General features: G+C 28.8%; 2 protein-coding genes across 2 annotated transcripts; both read right to left on the bottom strand.

The window, feature by feature from the left end:
• Positions 1-5,167: 5,167 nt before the first annotated feature.
• Positions 5,168-14,119, bottom strand: LOC132949364 (uncharacterized). The gene is made up of 7 exons (XM_061020223.1): positions 14,109-14,119; positions 13,573-13,962; positions 11,553-11,876; positions 8,016-8,127; positions 7,322-7,390; positions 6,105-6,194; positions 5,168-5,376 (listed from the first exon to the last, which is right to left on the bottom strand). Exons 1-7 carry the CDS (start codon positions 14,117-14,119, stop codon positions 5,314-5,316), a joined length of 1,059 nt encoding a protein of 352 aa, XP_060876206.1. The 3' UTR covers positions 5,168-5,313.
• A 530-nt stretch (positions 14,120-14,649) lies between these two features.
• On the bottom strand, positions 14,650-19,242 carry LOC132949363 (cell division cycle 7-related protein kinase-like). Its single transcript, XM_061020222.1, has 9 exons — positions 18,911-19,242; positions 18,633-18,837; positions 18,142-18,235; positions 17,860-18,002; positions 17,661-17,793; positions 17,328-17,570; positions 17,073-17,244; positions 16,814-16,963; positions 14,650-16,739 (listed from the first exon to the last, which is right to left on the bottom strand). Exons 1-9 carry the CDS (start codon positions 18,984-18,986, stop codon positions 16,402-16,404), a joined length of 1,554 nt encoding a protein of 517 aa, XP_060876205.1. The 5' UTR covers positions 18,987-19,242; the 3' UTR covers positions 14,650-16,401.
• Between the last annotated feature and the right edge of the window lie 33 nt (positions 19,243-19,275).

Consider the following 19,275-nt stretch of genomic DNA (forward strand, 5'->3'; position numbering starts at 1 on the left):
CTGTGTGGCTTTTATATGCACCTACCGGCGCCGCCGCGCCGTGGCCTCTACGACACAGTCGCGCGATTTAACACATCTGCTGCTCCTGCGTCTATATTTACGTGCGCGACGCGCTCGCGATGTTATATTTACAGAGCGATTCTTTGATGAGTGAGACAGTGGTCAGTGGTCGTCATTTTTCGACTCGGTACATTTACAAAGCCATCCGTTACAACTGATTTTTTTATGAATTTTTATATTTTTGTCGTCAATCGATGTCTGTCATCGTTTCTCCGTCAATCCGAGGACATTACTACTATGAATTACCACGTATATTATAATATGTGTGCACGTTTGATTTCGTACTCCGAAATGTAGTAGTATATTTTTCTGAGAAATTTTATTAGATAAAATAAAAAAATCGAACAACTGTAAGAGATGATGTATTATACGTATAGTTAGTTATCAACATAATGTATCGGACATGTTAGACGAGCTGTGCGGAGTGGCAAAATAATGGTGCACTGTATATTATTATATTATATACTATTCGCTCGAATAAAACTTCTTTAAAAACAGTATTTTTAACTAAACAATTATACGGTGATAAAAAACGGTACAAAGTAAAATTAATATTTCAAAAATGTTTTGTTGTAAATGTGTATTTATTTAACATTGTATAATCATGTATAAAATGAATATACATTTTTGAAATGACGTACATTTATCAACGTTTGGTGATAAAATAATCACCTCATAATATGTACTAGCTCTGATAAACACGCACACCACCACGTATTTAATATTATAAATACTACTACTATTTACTATACAGTTTAAATTCTGATACATCGAGTGTATTGTGAATAGTGTGTATGCACATACGCCTACGTCGCCGCCAATCCGCTGGTACGATTAATAAATAGCATGCCACAAGCTACGGCTCCCACGTGTTTTTTTCGATCGGACGTGCTGTTTAGTGTAATATCGTAAAAGCCGGCCCAATCGTATTCTTTGTTGACAGACTTCCTGTCTCTCTCCATCTCTCGATTTCTCACTCACGCCACCGACCAGCGGCTGCTACTTAAACTAACGCACATGACTCACGCGGAGTACACCTATACGAGGTGATTTTCAACGTTTCCGTAATTGTATTGCATACGTGTACAACATCCATTGACGATGGGATTCAAATTTCAAACACAAAGATATTTTATATCAATATACAGCGCTGCAAAGACGCGAATTGTAGAAGTTATAACATAGTTATAAGGAGCTTATATTATTATGGTCGCCTGAGTTCTAAACGTTACACCATAAACCCCATAGTAATACTTGTAAAGTCGTAAATCTGTCTACTACATTAGACCCATCATAATAATATTTACTTGAATAATTGGTTTTTTTTATATATTTTCAGTTTACGTTAGCAAATAGGTTGGCCACTGGGGCCGGTGATCCATTTAACGTGAGATACTAATTTTATTGTTTCAAAAACTAACTATTAACGTGCTAAAATATATTTTTTTTATATAATTTAAAAAACAACATTTAACCAAAAAAATAATTGTTTACTATTTTTACTTTAATAATTTATTAAATTTTTTGCTCTTTTTGATGACAAATTGACAACTTCCATTTTTAATTCCTCATTCCAAACAATAATATTGTTTAGAGTACTTCGGTATATAACAATGTATGTGTTCATTGAAAAGAATAAAACAATTAAAAATTAAAACAATATAAACAATAAAAATTCAAAAAAAATTAAATTTTTTAGCAAAAAATGTTGTTTATAACGACTTAAAATCGTATAAAAGAAATATATTGAAAAACATTAGTGTTTTCTGATATGATGAGTGTCTTACATTAAATGAATCACGGTGGGTCTTCAATTCTTTTATTTTTATCAAATATTTCGTAATGTATTAGCTTTTTAAAAATTTTTCTTTTTGATAAAATATGTAAGCAACATAACCCTAGTTACATAATATTATAATTCTAATATTTCATATTATTCCATAATTTTTTTATTCTTATGTTATCATCGTTTGTTTATCCGTACATATCTATAATCTATATCATTATATCAACTATACATTTAATTTCATAGCAGAATACTAATTTAAAAATATTGACGTAATAACAGCAAAGCCACTTGCCCACCTTTTTTTTCATGTCAATATATCTAAATTAAAATTTGAACGATTAGTTTCAGAGCTATTAAAGTGTATTGATATACCTTTTACCTACTAAGGATATAATATTATAATGTAATGCATACCTAAGGATAATATCTTTAAAACTATTTTAAAAAAATAAAAAATATATGCGTAATATTACATTTAGTATTTTACTTTCTTGATTTTTAATCAGGTACCTAATTGAAAAAGTCTGGATTTTGAAAACTTCAAGAATTCGTGTTAAATAGGAAAATAGTAAAAATGTAACTCAGTAATGATGAGCAGGTGGGTAACTTAGCTAGCTTTAATATAAAATATTAAAGAGAGAGATTTGATATCACACCCAAGAGGTATAACCACTTGAATCCATAAAAACGTCAACGCGAACAGTCCCAAAATTTCTATTTTTTAACTTTTCTCCTAAACTATGATAGATAGAAAATTGGTTGATAACTCATTAAAAAGGGATTATCAAGAAGATACAAAATGTGAAATTAAAATTTTTTAAAAAAAATTTTTTAATTTTTCACAGATAAAAAAGAGTTATTTTTTGCTAGATTTTCATTTAGCGAGGTAGATTTCCGAAACTGGAGAACGGATTTTGTTGTTTGGGGTCTTGTTAGAGTCACATTGGCTAAGATAAGTGCAGTGAAGATTTTCAGAACTTCATCTCCAATCGTTAATTCACTACAAAGCTGTAAAGATGAGAAACATCAAAAAACGACCAATAAAATTTGTTTTAATTTTTTTTAATGTTCTGTAGTGAATTAACTATTCAAGATAAGGCTCTGAAAATCTTCATTGTACTTCTCCTAACCAATGTGAATCTAACAAAAAACCAAACAACGAAATTCACTCTCCGGTTTCGGAGATCTATATCTCACAAAATGAAAATGACTTTTGTGGGGCTGTTCACGTCGACATTTTTCTGGATTCAAATTATTATACCGCTTGGGTGTGATATCAGTTAATAAATTTCTAAAAATTAAAAATCAAGAAAGTTTACATGCCAATCCCTGACTTGGCAAGCGTTTTTTATACTCAGTTAACTTTTACAATAATAACCGATCTAATTTTATTTTATCAATCAGAAAAAAAATGTAATTGGTTTTAAACTAATTTTATAATAACATAATATATTGATACTATATAGGTAACTATTAATATTTAATTAAAACAAATTCGTGTTTGTATATTATGTATAAATAGGTACCAAACTAAGAATTTACTTTTAATTAATCTATAACAAGAAAATTACTAGGGTCATAATGTCAGACTATAAAATATGTTTGTGCTTAAAAGGACCGTGTTAAATAGTTATCGGTTAGCCATTTTTAGTTAAACAAATATAGGTAATAACTAATTATAAGTAATATAATTTTAATTTTTTTTTTTATATTAATAATTAATATACCTACGGCGACATAGGCCATTGAGATACAAGTATTATTTACACAGAGTTAACTTAATTCTAATGATATTAAAACAAACGTATGTACATATTTATAGACGTTTTTTCTAGTTTGTTTTGAAGGTTCGCTTTTATAAGAAATTAGATGGTGGCTATACAAGTGAGGATCTGTTGTTGCCGAGAGATTCTGAAATGTGTTTTGAAGTTTTGCGTTAAATCTTGGTTCAGAGTATGAACGAAATTCTGTCATTGGGTTTAATTGTAAGACAGGTGCATATTAGGTCGTGATGTTTACTCATTAGATGACTGTGAGCAGTGATTTGCGTGCGCCCGATCGGAAGTCTAGTTAGAATGACTTCAAACTTTCTTGGAAGGTCTGTAAGATGTGTCCATATATATTAAATCATCTTTTTAATTTCATGGAGTTTTGTGTAAATGGACTTCCAGTTTACCTGCCACAAATTAGTACAATGAAGTTTCATTAAGGGTATTACATCTTGTTTCGTTACGAGTTGAACTGCTGTTGCTAAAGGGTTTAAAATTGCATTATTTTGCTGCCTTATCAGCCATCTCGTTTTCTATGATACTACACCTTCATTCAACACCTACCTATCAGCATAACTGAATAGTGTTTCTTTTTTCTCTTCTGTATTGTAACAAATGTTGTACCTGCGTATTCATCTCGTTAATGTTGTACGCATTTTTAATTGCACTAAGAGAATCTGAGAAAATTGTTGCTTTTGGAATATTTGAGTATATAACTAATTGTATACCTTTGAGGATTGCGTATGAATGTATGATTCCACAGTAAAAAATGAACTTGTATTAGGTAGCTTATATATAAGTTTTATATTATTCCAGATTACCGAAGTTCCAACTGGCGACTCCCGCTAAACTTTTTGAGACATCTGTGTACATTATTTATCCAGATAAACTGTGTACAATTTTAAAATAGTGTTGCTTATAGGTTTTACTATTTGTGGAATCTTTTTTTAATTCTGATAGATTCATTATGGTGACTGTTGAATGAATCCAGGGTGGGTTTTTGGGAAACATGAAGGGAGGATATCGAAGGTATTGAGATTGTGGTGCTTCAATAGTGAAGTTAATTTTTGTAAATTAGGAGTGAAACTTTTTATCTTAAATTCTGATAAAGAACACAATAATTGAAAAGTCAACATATGATTTTATATAGGTAATATCTATAGGTACCATTGAGTATATTATATTATATTATTATATGAATACCAATACGGACCCCACTTTTCTTATTTAACCACCTCAATTTCATAAGTTAGCTTTTTGTTATTTATCATTTGTAAACTATTATCGTTTTTATTAATACTCCATATTTTTCTATAATAAACTTTGGAATTGTTATTATTTATGTGTTTTTTTTTTTAAAATTGTTTTCTCTTTTTTTTTATAATTTATTGTGTATACTACATATATATATATATATATAGGTATACCTGTTATTTTACTTGTTAGCCGTAATAAAGGGCTCAGCCCGTATATATTCTAAAAATAAAATAAAATAAAAATAATATACTCGGTGATAATAATTTGTTTATTAATAAAAAAAACTCCACCTGCTTATAATGTACCTACCTATACCTTGGTACATAAATATAAATGCAAATAATTGTATAAGTATCAGTTGTTGATGTAAAAAATATGTGAAAAAAAATATTGTCATAAAATTGTAATAAATGTTAAAATGTACATATAATACTTACTTTAGAATCGATTACACAAAAAAGATACAACCAGTACGATGAACCCAACAATAGAACTAGACACCTGCGTAAGACCAAAAAAAAATATTTTTCTAAAGTTTCTCAATTAATACTTTATAAATACCTATTATAATATTAGTCATTAAATCACTTTAAACTTTAAAGTAGATAATTTATATAGGTACTTGCAGTCTGTAGATGAGTAAAAATGTAAAATTATAATATACTCTACTACTCTAGTACCTAGACAATCGACCTTGATATTAAAGCATTATAATATCATAGATTTTAAATTAGGTACAGATTATTGTAAATGCAATGCTAATTAAAATTAGTACCTACCTATATATGTACAATAATGTAATATTTGTCAATAAAATTAGTTTATAAGAACTTTTACACTTTTGCACTTTTTATAGAACTAAAAATTAATATAGAAACGTTGGCATGCGTAAATAAGTTCGGCTCACTAAAATAGTAAAATATATATTAGCTGTTATTCAACTATAGAAATGTGTAGGTATTAATTATAAATTTATCAATTCCGCTTTTTAATTATTAGATGTTTTAACTTGTATATTTTATGTAACGCTAATGACAAAGTTGTCAAAGTAAAATAAATATAAATTTAAAAAAAAATTAGTATTTTATTATTTCATTAAATGTATTGAACTATGAACTATGAACTTAGGTCTTAAAATATTTAACTGTTGACATTACACATAAGATTAAGTTATAATTTATGAATTTATTTAGCTAATAATAACTGTGGAATTTTGTTGTAAAACTTACAGAATATAAAAACTTTTTATTAACGTCATAACAATCATTCGCTGATATATTTACTTCTGTAGCATTCAGTTCATTCAAAAACAAATAAACCTATAAACAAATATCAATGTTTATATAATCATTATAATCAATATTCTTTAATCAAAAATTCATAAATATGTTCTTAACCGTAATTCGTTTTGGTAACGAACATTATATAAATAATGTAGGTATTTTTAATTTACCTAATTTGTCAACTTACAAAATAATATTCCTTTTTATAGGTAACGTGCAATTATAATAATATGATCAATGTAAAAATCTAATATAACAGATATAATTAATAATGATAATAATAAACCAAAGTGGATTTGAATTTCAAATGTTAATTAGGTACCTACGACCTACCATAGATATGATATGATACCACAGTTTTATTTTGGACTGGTTAAAAATTTTTCCTCAAAAACTGAAATGAAGACACTGAATTAAACTGCGTGTCATCTGGATTATCGTAGTTTAGTTATGTACCTAAACTGACTTATTTACCATAGGCCCTGCAGAATGTTTTGAGTCGATTGACTGTGGGCTGCGGTGGTGCGAGTTATAGCCACTTGGTCACAGTCGGCAGACTGCCGGCCATGGCAATTCATTAGGTATTTAATATATTTAAGTAGATCAAATAGATCTGGACCAATTTTTCGATTATTTGATTGATACTTTGTACAATTGGACCCATACTTTACAACAAATAGATATCCTGCAGTCAAAATTACGAAACTCGATGTTCGGTCTACAGAGCACAAACAAAAATTTGTACAATGCAACCCACATCTGGCGTTGTATAGTAAAAACCTCAAATTTAGGTACCTATCTTAAATCGAGGTAAAACCTAAAAATGATATAATATATTATAATTTATAAACGATTATTTTTACTGTACTCTGTAGACAACATACTTGCGTCCTTCACTCTATCATACAACAAACTACATCATTCATCAAATTTAATATTAAAATATTCATTTGGAGCGCATAAATTATAATTAATAAATAATAATAGAATTATAGTAGTATACTAGTATATTATATATAAGAAAAGTGTTTAGCTTGCATAAAAAATATTGTATCTTTTGCCTCTATTGCTCCAATATATTTCCTTGTTTTTTGCTACTATTCACACGTGCAAGAGACAAAAATAACTAACGAAGGAGTATGGACAAAGATTTAATAAGTTACCTGTTCTTTGGTTTGATGCTTCAGACAATTCACTCTATTGCGTAGTATATGATAAAATGTAAAAACGCTCTATACAAGTAAATAATCAAATTTAATATTAAGAGTTGGTACCTATAATACGTATTTATTAAAATTCTGAACGAAGCTAACAATATAGCATATAACATGAAGTATAATATATATATTTATTTTATGTCTGTAATAATTATTTTGTATAGAAGTGATCATCACCTCATACTTTAATGCTCACCCTATTTTCGGTGTCAAATTTTCTCACGTTTTCATATAATGCATATTGCGTTAAGCACACACACGGCAAAACGCTCCAAATTCCAATTTACATTGTTAATCAAATTATACTTTGGTAATTCAAAAGTATCAATTTTTAGAGTGTTGACAACTAAAAGAGTCACTCTCGACAATTATTTTTGGTAAAGATATACAAATTCAAATTCAAAAAAATACTTGACTAATATTGGCCATTGGAAGTTCTGTATACTATATTATAATAGGTAAATACTAAATATGTAACTATAATATATTATGAACAATTCAAAGTATTTCATTTTTCTCCAGTCATTTTCACACAAGTTTCGTTCAGAACCATCGTATATACTATTATATTTATGTATATTAGGTATATAGTCAATAGTCATATAAATTTAAGTAAATAATACTTCACATAATACATTACCTTGTTGTGTAAATAAGAACTTGACTCAATTAGGTAAATAAAAACCATAAATAATCTTGTCATACGTATTATTCTGATAATAACTTTCAGGTTTACAAAGTGGTAAGAAAAACTAAAACATAATTTACTATTAATATCAAACATTTGATTAATAATATATGGAGATATAAGTTGTGCATTTTAACACATTGACGGTCACACCACATTACCACAGTCATATTTTTTTAAGTCATAGAATATCATGAATGCCATACCATTGGCCAATTTAAAGTGACGCTAAATTGACAGAATTCGTAGTGATGCTATAGCAGTCATGACCATCAATGTGGTAATAGTTATTTACTATATATAGAAAAATTATGCATAGGTACGTTTCTCTAACTCTCCCTCCCCACAACTTGGATTTTTTTCACTATTATTTAGTATGGAATTTGTATGAATTTGTTTGATGAAAATCAGAATACTGTACGTAAATTTTCGATCAAAATTCGTTTAACATTATTTATTTTCTAATAGTGGGTAAGTATATAGTGACATACCAAAATTATTTCTCTAATTTTTTGGTTATTTGTGGATTTTAGCATTTATTATATTCTGAAAGCATATTTTTTCTTGGTTTAATAAAATATTTGGTTGTTTTGGACAACGTGTACCTAAGCGTTCAAAATTAACTTCTGGTATTTTAGATTCTGAGCGAAGCGATGAATGTATTGATTTTACAATGATGTGTTTTTTTTTTATTTTTTTTTTATTTTTGTGTCTGTCATCACCTTTTAGGACAGTAAAAGTGCTTGGATTTTCTTCAATAGTAACTTTTCTGATAGGAAAGTGAATCTAGTTGGTACTTTGGGGGGTCAAAAGTAAAAATTTTCCAGTAGTTTTCACAAGCGACGTGAAAAACAAAAGAAAAATTAAGGAAAAACGGGAATTTTTACGCAAAATCTGTTTTCGAGAAAATCGATTTTGGTTTTTGGTGTAACTCTAAAACAAATGACCGTAGGGACATGAAATTTTGACTGAATGTTTATATTAGCATTTTCTATACACCATAAAATTTACAAAATATTTTGACTCTTTTTGAGCTGTTTACGGCCATTGTCAGTTTTCAATTTTTTTAGTTTTTTTTTCTATAAATATCAATAAAATTTTATCTGTTGATGAAAAAAGCTTGAAAATTTAATAGAAGGCTCCTAGGTTATTGTTTCAAAGGCAGATGAAAAAAATTAAAAATCCTTAGTCACAGTTTTTATGTATAAGCATTTAAAGTTCAAATTTTGACAAAATACAGAAAAATCACGAAAAATAGCAAATTATTTTGAGTTGAGAATTCATAAAAATTTTTCTTTTTAAATCTAAGATTTGAAAATGTAATATAAGATTACTCATAAGTTTGTCTAATTTTATCAAAAAAAAATGTCTAGAAGAAACTTAAATTAAATTTTTATGAGCGTTTGAAATTTATATTTTTACAACGTTTGATATTTACTCGATTTCTCATGTAACAATTTTCTTATTTTATTGTAATTAAAAAACGAATGATTGTAGATACTTGAAAATTTCACTGAATGTTTATATTAGTATTTTCTATACACCATAAAATGTTGAAAATATTTTGACTCTTTTTGAGCTGTTTACGGACATTGTCAGTTTTCAATTTTTTTAGTTTTTTTTTTCTATAAATATCAATAAATTTTTATTTGTTGGGTAAAAAAGCGTGAAAATTTAATATAAGGCTCCTGATATATCGTTCTAATAGCAGTTGAAAAATATTAAAAATACATAGGCACAAATTTTTTTTATAAGCATTTAAAGTTCAAATGTTGACAAAATTTATCAAATTTATAATTTATTAATTATTTTGTGGTTAAAAATGTATAAAATGTTTAACTTTTATGGCTAAAGATTGAAAATTTAAAACAAGGCTCCACGTAAATAGGTTATATATAAATTACTTTATTCACAATAATATCATCAAATATACATGGTAAAATCATAGGCTGACTGACCGTTTTCGCTCAGAATCGTTTTTCTTATACAATGATATTATATCATTGAATTCAAATTTAACACCATCCATTACAGTGACCCACTTGTAAATTACTGTACAGCAGAGCGACATCCACTTATCCACCTTTTTTTTCTTTTTAATAAAGGATAATACACATTTTTTTATAGTTTATTACTTTTAAAAGGTACAAGGATTCGATTGATATCAAAATTACTTATTTTGTGTTTATCCCACTATCACTCTATTTTCATTCCTAGTATCCACCGGGATACGACATACATACCTAGCTAAAATCTATAATACAAAGCAGTACAAAGATTGGTTTCGACAACGAAATAATCGTGAATATAATATAGGTAGGTATTATATTATTATTATTATTTATTCATTATTGTGAAGTACGACCGAAATAATCGTAAAAGCAAAGTGCAACCGAAATGATTGTACAACTGTGACGTGTACCTACTTTTAGAGGTTTGAACAATTCAAATTCATTATTAAATATTAATACAATAAAACGTTAAAACTTGTGCACGTTATACTGCAGAAATGATTACCACTCGAGGGTAGTCTGTATACTCTGCAGGTCACAGACAAAAACGCATGCAATCAGTGATTCAAGCGGCTAGTAAATCTCAGTGATATAATTATATCCGTTATAGTATATTATTATGCAGTGTTGGGAATAGATAACTAAAAAATTATCTAGATAAGATAAGATAATTTTAACAAAATATTATCTAGATAATAATAAAGATAACATAAATGTAATTTATCTATAAAAAAAATAGATAAAGATAAATACAACAATACATTTATCTATATAAATATCATTTTTTTATTGATTTTTAGTATTTTTGTAATATTAGATTTATATCAATATTATAATGACATAATATTTATAATAACAACGAATTGAGCCTTTGAAATACAGTTCTACGAAGTTAATTTTAATTTATTTTTAAAATGGATGGGGAAATAAACCTATACCTAATTAATTTTAATATGATTATTGTGGCTATATAGTAGAGAACGATGTATAGTGCAAGCCCGCATGCAGGTTCTCGTATTATCATAAATCATAATAATATTGTCGTTGGCAATAATAACAAGAAATATATTCTTCTAATTTTATAAATAATTTATATTATATTAGAATTTTAGTTACATTGGTTTTATAATTTTGTAGGGGCACTATAATATTTATCTAGATAAGCCCATTTTTTATCTAAGCTAAACATTAGATAAATCGTAACAAATTATCTAGATACTTTGAAAGATAAATTATTTCAAAAAATCTTATCTAGATAATTCCCAACACTTTTATTATGATGCATGTCAGTGCAGTGGCGTATTTAGTATTTTTTGTAGGGGGCGGATGACAAGAATTTTATCTTACAGATAACGATGTAATAGTTATAATATAATAATACACATGTATTTTAAGAGCCATGTGGGCGGATTCGTCCTCATATCCGCCCCCGTAAATACGCACCTGCATCAGTGTGAGTGTAAGTTTCAAAATTTACTTTTCCGTCGCAATACTCGTGGCCATGTTGTTCATGAGCTTAAACAGCACCAACAGCACGTACAGTTGGTAGCACGACAAGAGTATGATCAAGTCTATATTGTAGTGCGAATTGAACTTTTTGCAAAACGTGTACAACACGAGATTCCGTTGTCGAGATTGACGTATCCGTTCCAAGTCGTCGATTAGGCCCGACTCGACGTAATTGTTCAAATCGCTGTACAACCGACCAATCACGTGGAACGTGTGAATAAGTTGCATTTCGAATCCCAAAAACGCATAGGTAGTAATGTTGTCCAAATTCATGGGCTTGTTTTTCATGCGTCTATGTTTGGAAAACATTTCGAATGCTATGAATAATATTATTACATGGGTTAGGTTAAGTTAGGTTATGTGTATACACATATTATATAATATAATATGATATGCAATGTACATAATATCTGCAATGGATCCGCGGATTCCAAACATTACCCCCTCGGAATTCTGCAGGATATTTCCCACTCCCGTGTTGATGACTTCCTTGTTTTTCTTTCTGGGAAAAATTATTATAATAAAACAAAATACGTACGTTTGTTTTCATGCGAATTAACTGCATATAGTTTGCATTTTGCTTGGCATGGTGTGCCCCCGGAAATTGGAAAGGGAGTTGGGGTCATCGTTGCGCTATGAGAAATGTTTCGCCGTTCATATCTTTGTTTTATTTTATTTATCAGTAATCGTCGCCGTCGCATCATCGACAGCCGCTAACTCGTTATCGTTATGTTGGTCTTAAAATAATATGTATATAGGTAGAGTATGTTTATTTCTTGTGTGATATTATCTAACAAAATATAAATATATAACATGAATATAGTATCTATCAATAATATTGTCATTATGCTTGATTTTTTTTCAACGTCTCCCCGACCTTAAGACTCACACCTCGCCACAGATATCGTTAAAAAGTACAGTGTACATTTGTGTCTCATCTCTCAACTGCGACGCCATGTTATCATTGATGAAATGCATTAAAAACATAAACGTAGCATGCTACTTAATATTTTCCACTTAGAAGAATATGTATGAATCCGACCGCCATAAAACTTTCGTGGCGGGCTTTAGGCACCCCAAGAAAGATTTCTAAACTATTACGAACTAAATCGGATAAAAAAGTTTTACATAATACCATACGTCAAGGTTGATAAAAATTTAACAAAAATATATTTTTGGACTGGGTACAGATATTTTAATTTTCTAACCGATTTTGCGTAACGCTTTGCTTATCACCATAGAAACGAAAAATTATAAAAATTACTGGGTAGTGGATATTTATCTATATATGCAATTAAGGTTACTTAATAATACATATTTATGATACATATAGGTACATTTTTTCGAAGTGAAAAATAACAAGTAGCGTATTACTTTTGTCGATACACCATTTTTTTAAGTTTTGAACATCATTACACCGAAATACCGAATATTAAATAACGAATTGAACAAAGTTTGAATCATAATATAGAGTTGGCATTTTACGGGCTACGAGGTGCACGAGTTCAGTACTTCAGTGTCTAGTTAACATATAAAAACACTGAGGTCATGATGTTGCGCCCGATTTCGAATAATAATTAAACTATATAATATTATTATATAGGTAATACAACTAGGAAAATATACTCTTGAAAAGAAATTATACCTGTTCCGATCCGTTCCGAAGTGAAAGTTCTGATCCGATCCGAACTACCTAATATCAATGAATAATGATTATAATAATAAGTCATACACGTGTTGCTTACCTACCGTACAAACCAACCCATCCCTCATAACCAATACCATACCAACCATAGTCCATAATCCCTACAATAGCTATAATAGTCAGTTCCCGGGCTAGAGTTAAAAAAAAAAAATAAAAATAAAAATTATAAAGTGCAAATTCCCGTTGAAATTGATGTTATCGATATTTTTTTGACTGTCTCGGGCATCTATGCGGTTACCTCTTACCTATCCAAAAATAGTGACTTCCGTCGTTACCTACATACCTATCGATGTTATCTCCGACGAATTCGATTAGTACTGCCACTGTGCTGGCGTACAGAATTATAATTGACGATTTTCGTACCGGCCTTTCCACTGGCCATTCGGACAAACTGTTGTAACATCTAACTGTGTCCCTCACAAACGCCATTCTTCTCAATAAAATGCACAGCAATCCAAGCCCGTTTGTGCTCAACACGATAGACGTGACTGCCGACGTTTTCTTTATAGCACCGAAAAATAGCATCGTCAAATGCGTGTGTATTTGTAGCCCGACAATCGCGACATGTATGAATGTGAACAACAGGCCAAATTTTGACATTGAGAACGACCGATTATTTTTATTGTATACAATAGGAAATGCACCAAACCAATTGCACACCAAAAATGCAGAACTGTAAAATAAAAGTTGTTTAATTAGGAATTATAAGGTATTAAATAGGAATTTTTGGTTTTGTCTATATATCATATAATATAGTCTAATATAGACTATAGTGCTGTGAACTTTTCAAATTTAAATTAAGTAGGTACAACACTCAACTTTAAGTTCATTTCTATGGTCGGAAACAAAAAAGACGATTTATATGTAAGTATGGTTTACTTCAATGTTTCAAAAAACATTAATACTGCTACGTTGAACATAAAATAGGTAATAACTAATGGAGGCATTTTCATGACTACAATATACAGGTACATTATGAATAATTTAACAGTTAAAAAGTAATCTATTCATGAATGGTAACTATTGTCTGTTGGACAAATACATTTCTTACAACTATTAAAAATACAATTCACTCACACAAAAAAAATCTAATACATAGGTACAAATTAAGTACTCTTGACTAAAATAAAATAAACAATGTAAATTAATTTCTCAGGTCAAAGGTTTATAATATTATTAAGTAAATTTTTACTAAAATAATTCATATATGACTAAAGAGTGTGTTATACGCTATACATCATGATAATGATGATAAATATATACAACAGTACTTTATAATAATGAAACTACATTAATAATGATTTTATCATGACAACATAATAAAAAATAACCACACCTCAATACCATAAGAAATTAAAAATTTAAATTGAACAGTCTTTTAATTTTTACCCTTATCATAGTTACAAATCCCACATAATGGCTGTAATATACAGTATGTGCTACTTATCAAAAGGTTCAATAAATATTATTACAACTTTACAAATACATACGATAATAAATAAAAAAATGAAAAAAATCAGTTCAATTGATTTCCATTCGTGGCTGGCACAAGTGTTTACAACAAAAGTATGTTTGTTTTTAACATGTTACAACCCTGAACTTAATAAATACAATTTTCATTACATATACGATATACTAAGTAATGTAGTGGACTAGAAAATTTTAGAGTATAGAACAACACACAAAAATATACAAATGTAGCATTACTTAACGGCCTAATACAAGCAAAACATTCAATGTTTCTAACCATATCATAGCTTGATACAATTAACTATGCTTGAGTGAGTGTACAGCTATTCAATAACAAATATTTTACTTAGGTAAGCATAAACACAATACAATAAAAAAAAATAATAGTAAATTTTAACAATAAAAATAATTTATCTATCTTGTAATGTGCTCCACAAATGTAAACTTGTAATCTTAATTTTGATTATAAAATATTAAAAAAACAATCATCTTATTGATTTAAAACATTTTAATAATTGAACTTTTAACAAACTGTAATTTGAAAATATGATCAAATTCTTTGCTTCAATGGTCTTAAAAAAAATAATAACATGTATATAATAATAAAATACTTATTGATTACAACTAGAGCTAGGATTTATATGCATTATGTAGTGATCATAACAATTTGATCAGTTATATCCACAAATCAATTTATATTGATGTACATAATCTATTTTTACTTTGCATAATTCAAGTGTTACATATATTATAACATATTTTAAACATAAATTATTTATTAATTATTGTTTATTTAAAAGAAAGTGGTGTAAAAGGCCATGATCACGTCATATAAAATCAGATATTGTATTTCCCAAAAGGAAAACATAAACATCTATAAATGCTGTGGGTTTGAGTAACAAAAATAATTTAGACTAGATAAAAAGTAACTTTATTTAATTTCAATTTGCCATGAAATTATAAGATAATTTCACTGTATGAGTTTGGAAAATATTAGTAAATTCATTCTATATCTTAATATATTATTATAGAATATTTTATTGTAATTTAACTAACTGGAATGCATATTATCTTACTATTGTATATTGAATATAAATCCTAGCTTGAGTTAAAACTATCTGAAGAAATTTATCATATATTGGCAATATATTTTTTTTATCTAGATTACCAAAATATGTAAACAAGTCAATTTAAATTTTAGTTAGAATAAAAATACATTGCTTCAATAAATTAACAATATTTTATGTAAATTGTTGAATGTTAATTTATACAATAAAAAAGCTTAGATTATATTTGTATAAATCAAATTTTTGATTACTAAATAAAGTGTGACTAGGTTTTTTTTTAAATCTAATACTTACCATTAAACACAAATATAAATACATTATAAAAACTATACATACCTCGTTCAAAATTTGTTAAGATTAAATTTTAATACAATTTGATATAAAAAATTGGATATTAATAAAAAACAATAACTACACAACATAAATTCAATTTTTTTTTAAATTTGTTCATATGATCTAATTTAATAATGGATTTTTTTATTGTTAAGTTGAATAATTTTACATTTTGCCAAAAGTGCAACTAAAAATTTAAATTTAATAAATAAACAACAGAATTGAAACCATAAATTGTTTGTTTAAATTTTTTTTTCATTCATTTTAAAGAATGGATGTTTCAGTGCAATATCTGCAGTTATTCGAGTCACTGGATTCAAACATAACAATTTTTTTAAGAGATCATATGCAGGATAAGGAAAATCATCAGCAACGTTTAAGTAACAGCTACAACTATCAGAAAAAACTTCACAGCCAGATAGTTGTATTGGTTTCATACAAAAATTACAGGTTTCCAAACCATCACTTGAAGAAACAGCTGTTGGATTTAGGGTCTGTACACTTGATCGGTGGCATAAAAGACGACAAATTGCCCGAAGATCAAGAGGAGGTTTTTGAACTTCGCAAATAACATTGCGACCTGATGTAAAAATAAATGATAAGATAATTAGAAATAAATAATACATAATATACATTATAAATATCAACACTAACCTAACATTTTGGCTAAATTTTTAATAGCCCTATCTCCAAAAACGGTTATCATTTCAGCTAAACATGTAGAATCATTCTCTGCACTAAAGAAAGGGTAACAGCGACTCATAGCTTCCAACATAATGACTCCAACTGACCAGATATCAAGAGCTATAAACATATCAGTGTTAAAAGATTATTTTATATTTTATACACAAAAGTAAAAAATACATTTAGTGGATCAAAAGTTATTTTTATTGAATTTTTCTTCACCACTTACCAGTATTTTGATATTTGTATTTTAAAAGGACTTCAGGAGCACGAAAACCTGGTGTTCCTGCTCGAGGAGCTTTCATTTCTGGTCTTTTTATACAAATATTACAAACTTTTAATTTTCCAACACAATCACATGTAAGACGTTGCACTTTAGGAACAGCAAAACTATTTTTCTCCTATTTATAAAAACACAATACATGAATTCAACAAAAAAATACGCATTACTCTTAAGAGTTATCTGACTTAGCAATATACTAACATGGAATAAACTATTCATGGCATTTGGATTACTAGGATTATTATTCTTAGGAACATCTAATTGTTTTTTTATGGGTGAATTCTCCTTTAGTAATGGTTCTTTAGGCATCATTAGCTTAGTTCTTTTCCTTAAATTACATCCATGAGGTAAAGAGTTGGTGTCATCTGCTATGTTTTGAAGGATACGTTTTTGATATGAACTTAATCGTATGGTTCCTACTGAACTAGATCTTTTGTGGTTAACCTAAGAACATTTTTTTTAAAAATATTAGTTTTAGTAACATTATAGTTCATAATAGGTATATAATGAATAAAATATAAAAAAATGCCTTACATTGAGACCACAGCTTGAACTTTTTTGTTTGTAAGAGGACGTATCAGACTTATTATCAGGCAGACTTTTTATTTCCATACGTCTAGTAGGATTAATGTTAGGATGAGCAAGTCCAAAATCAGTGAGCATAAAACTAAAAGATTCAGTAACAATCAATCATTAAAATGCATAATTGTAAAAAAATAATTTTACTACTCACGTTGAAGTTGAACGGTTATACAAAAAATTGCTTGGTTTCACATCCCTGTGAACAATATTGAAAGAATGTATCCTTTTCAATGCAATTAACAGGTTTTTAATGTAAAATCGCATCTCATTAGCATCCATTGAGCATAGATAAGTCTGAAAAAACCACAAATATTTAATTACACATAAAAAAGGTATGGAAATTAGAACTATTTTTAGGAATTGTTTAATTTTATTTATACATAAATAGGTACATGCATATGTACCTATATAATCTATATAACTAATTAATTACCAATGGGTGGTCATGCTTGATATAAGGCATTACCAAGCAAACAGAACTTCCAATTCGTAATGAGGTTACTAATCCCATTACATTATCTTGTCCCCTAAAAATAAATTTAAAACTTATTAATTGTATAAACTTAGAAACATATATAGGTATTATGATTAATACAAAAACAAAAACATTACATTTACACTACATAAATCTATTTAACTACAACATCTTAACATTTAATCTATAGTTGAATTTAAAATTAAAATTAATGTGTATGACCAATGACGAGATAGATTTTAATTTAATTCTCTTAATCAGGTCATATGAATATGATTAGCATAATATCTGACTGAAAATCATAACTCAGATGGCGGTGGTATACTGTGATAGAAACGTCCTTGTTATGTCTCTAATCCACTGGTCACAACTAACAATAAGTATTCGCCTTCAAATAGGTAGGTATAACAGACCGTATAAGTACAAAAATATACACTATTTTCTCTTACCCGATCTTCAGTAGACAAAAAATTTCGCGGCGCAACTTCTCCGGGTGTGTCGTTTGCTTGATGTGCTTGATAGCAAACCGCTTCTTCTCGGGGTCACCCCTCGCGTAGGCTAGATACACCTTGCTGAACGTGCCGGCACCGATTTTGCTTTGGATGACAAATGTCTCGCGTAACTTCCTGAATGACTCATCCTTCATCGGGATCTCTGGAAACACGTCGATAATTAAAAAAACGTTTTCGTACGATTAGATAGCACATTGTACGCCGTCTCCACCCACTTTGTTCGGACGTCTCCCCTGCGAAACTCTTGTTGTTGCTGCTGCTGGTTACAAATGTATCGGAATTCGCTGCCATCGTAGTACAGTCGGATGTGGATGTTTGCAAGGGCGCGCGAGTGTTGCGAGTGAGCGTGTGTGTGAGCGCGACTGATCACTACTACAACAGGAGAAGATAAACGGCACCAAGTATGAGATTGGACACGATATTACGCCGATGGTTTGTTTAGAGCGCGAAAAAAACCGTTCCCGTAGAAGACTGATAAAAATCGAGTTTTGGCTCCGAAAAAATATCGTCGAAAAGGCGGCCCGGAAAATGTATGGTTAACTCGCTGTGTTGTTGTTGTTTACACCGGGAAACAGTGCGG

The sequence above is a fragment of the Metopolophium dirhodum genome, chromosome 7 (genome assembly GCF_019925205.1).
Source record: "Metopolophium dirhodum isolate CAU chromosome 7, ASM1992520v1, whole genome shotgun sequence".
Classification (NCBI taxonomy): domain Eukaryota; kingdom Metazoa; phylum Arthropoda; class Insecta; order Hemiptera; family Aphididae; genus Metopolophium; species Metopolophium dirhodum.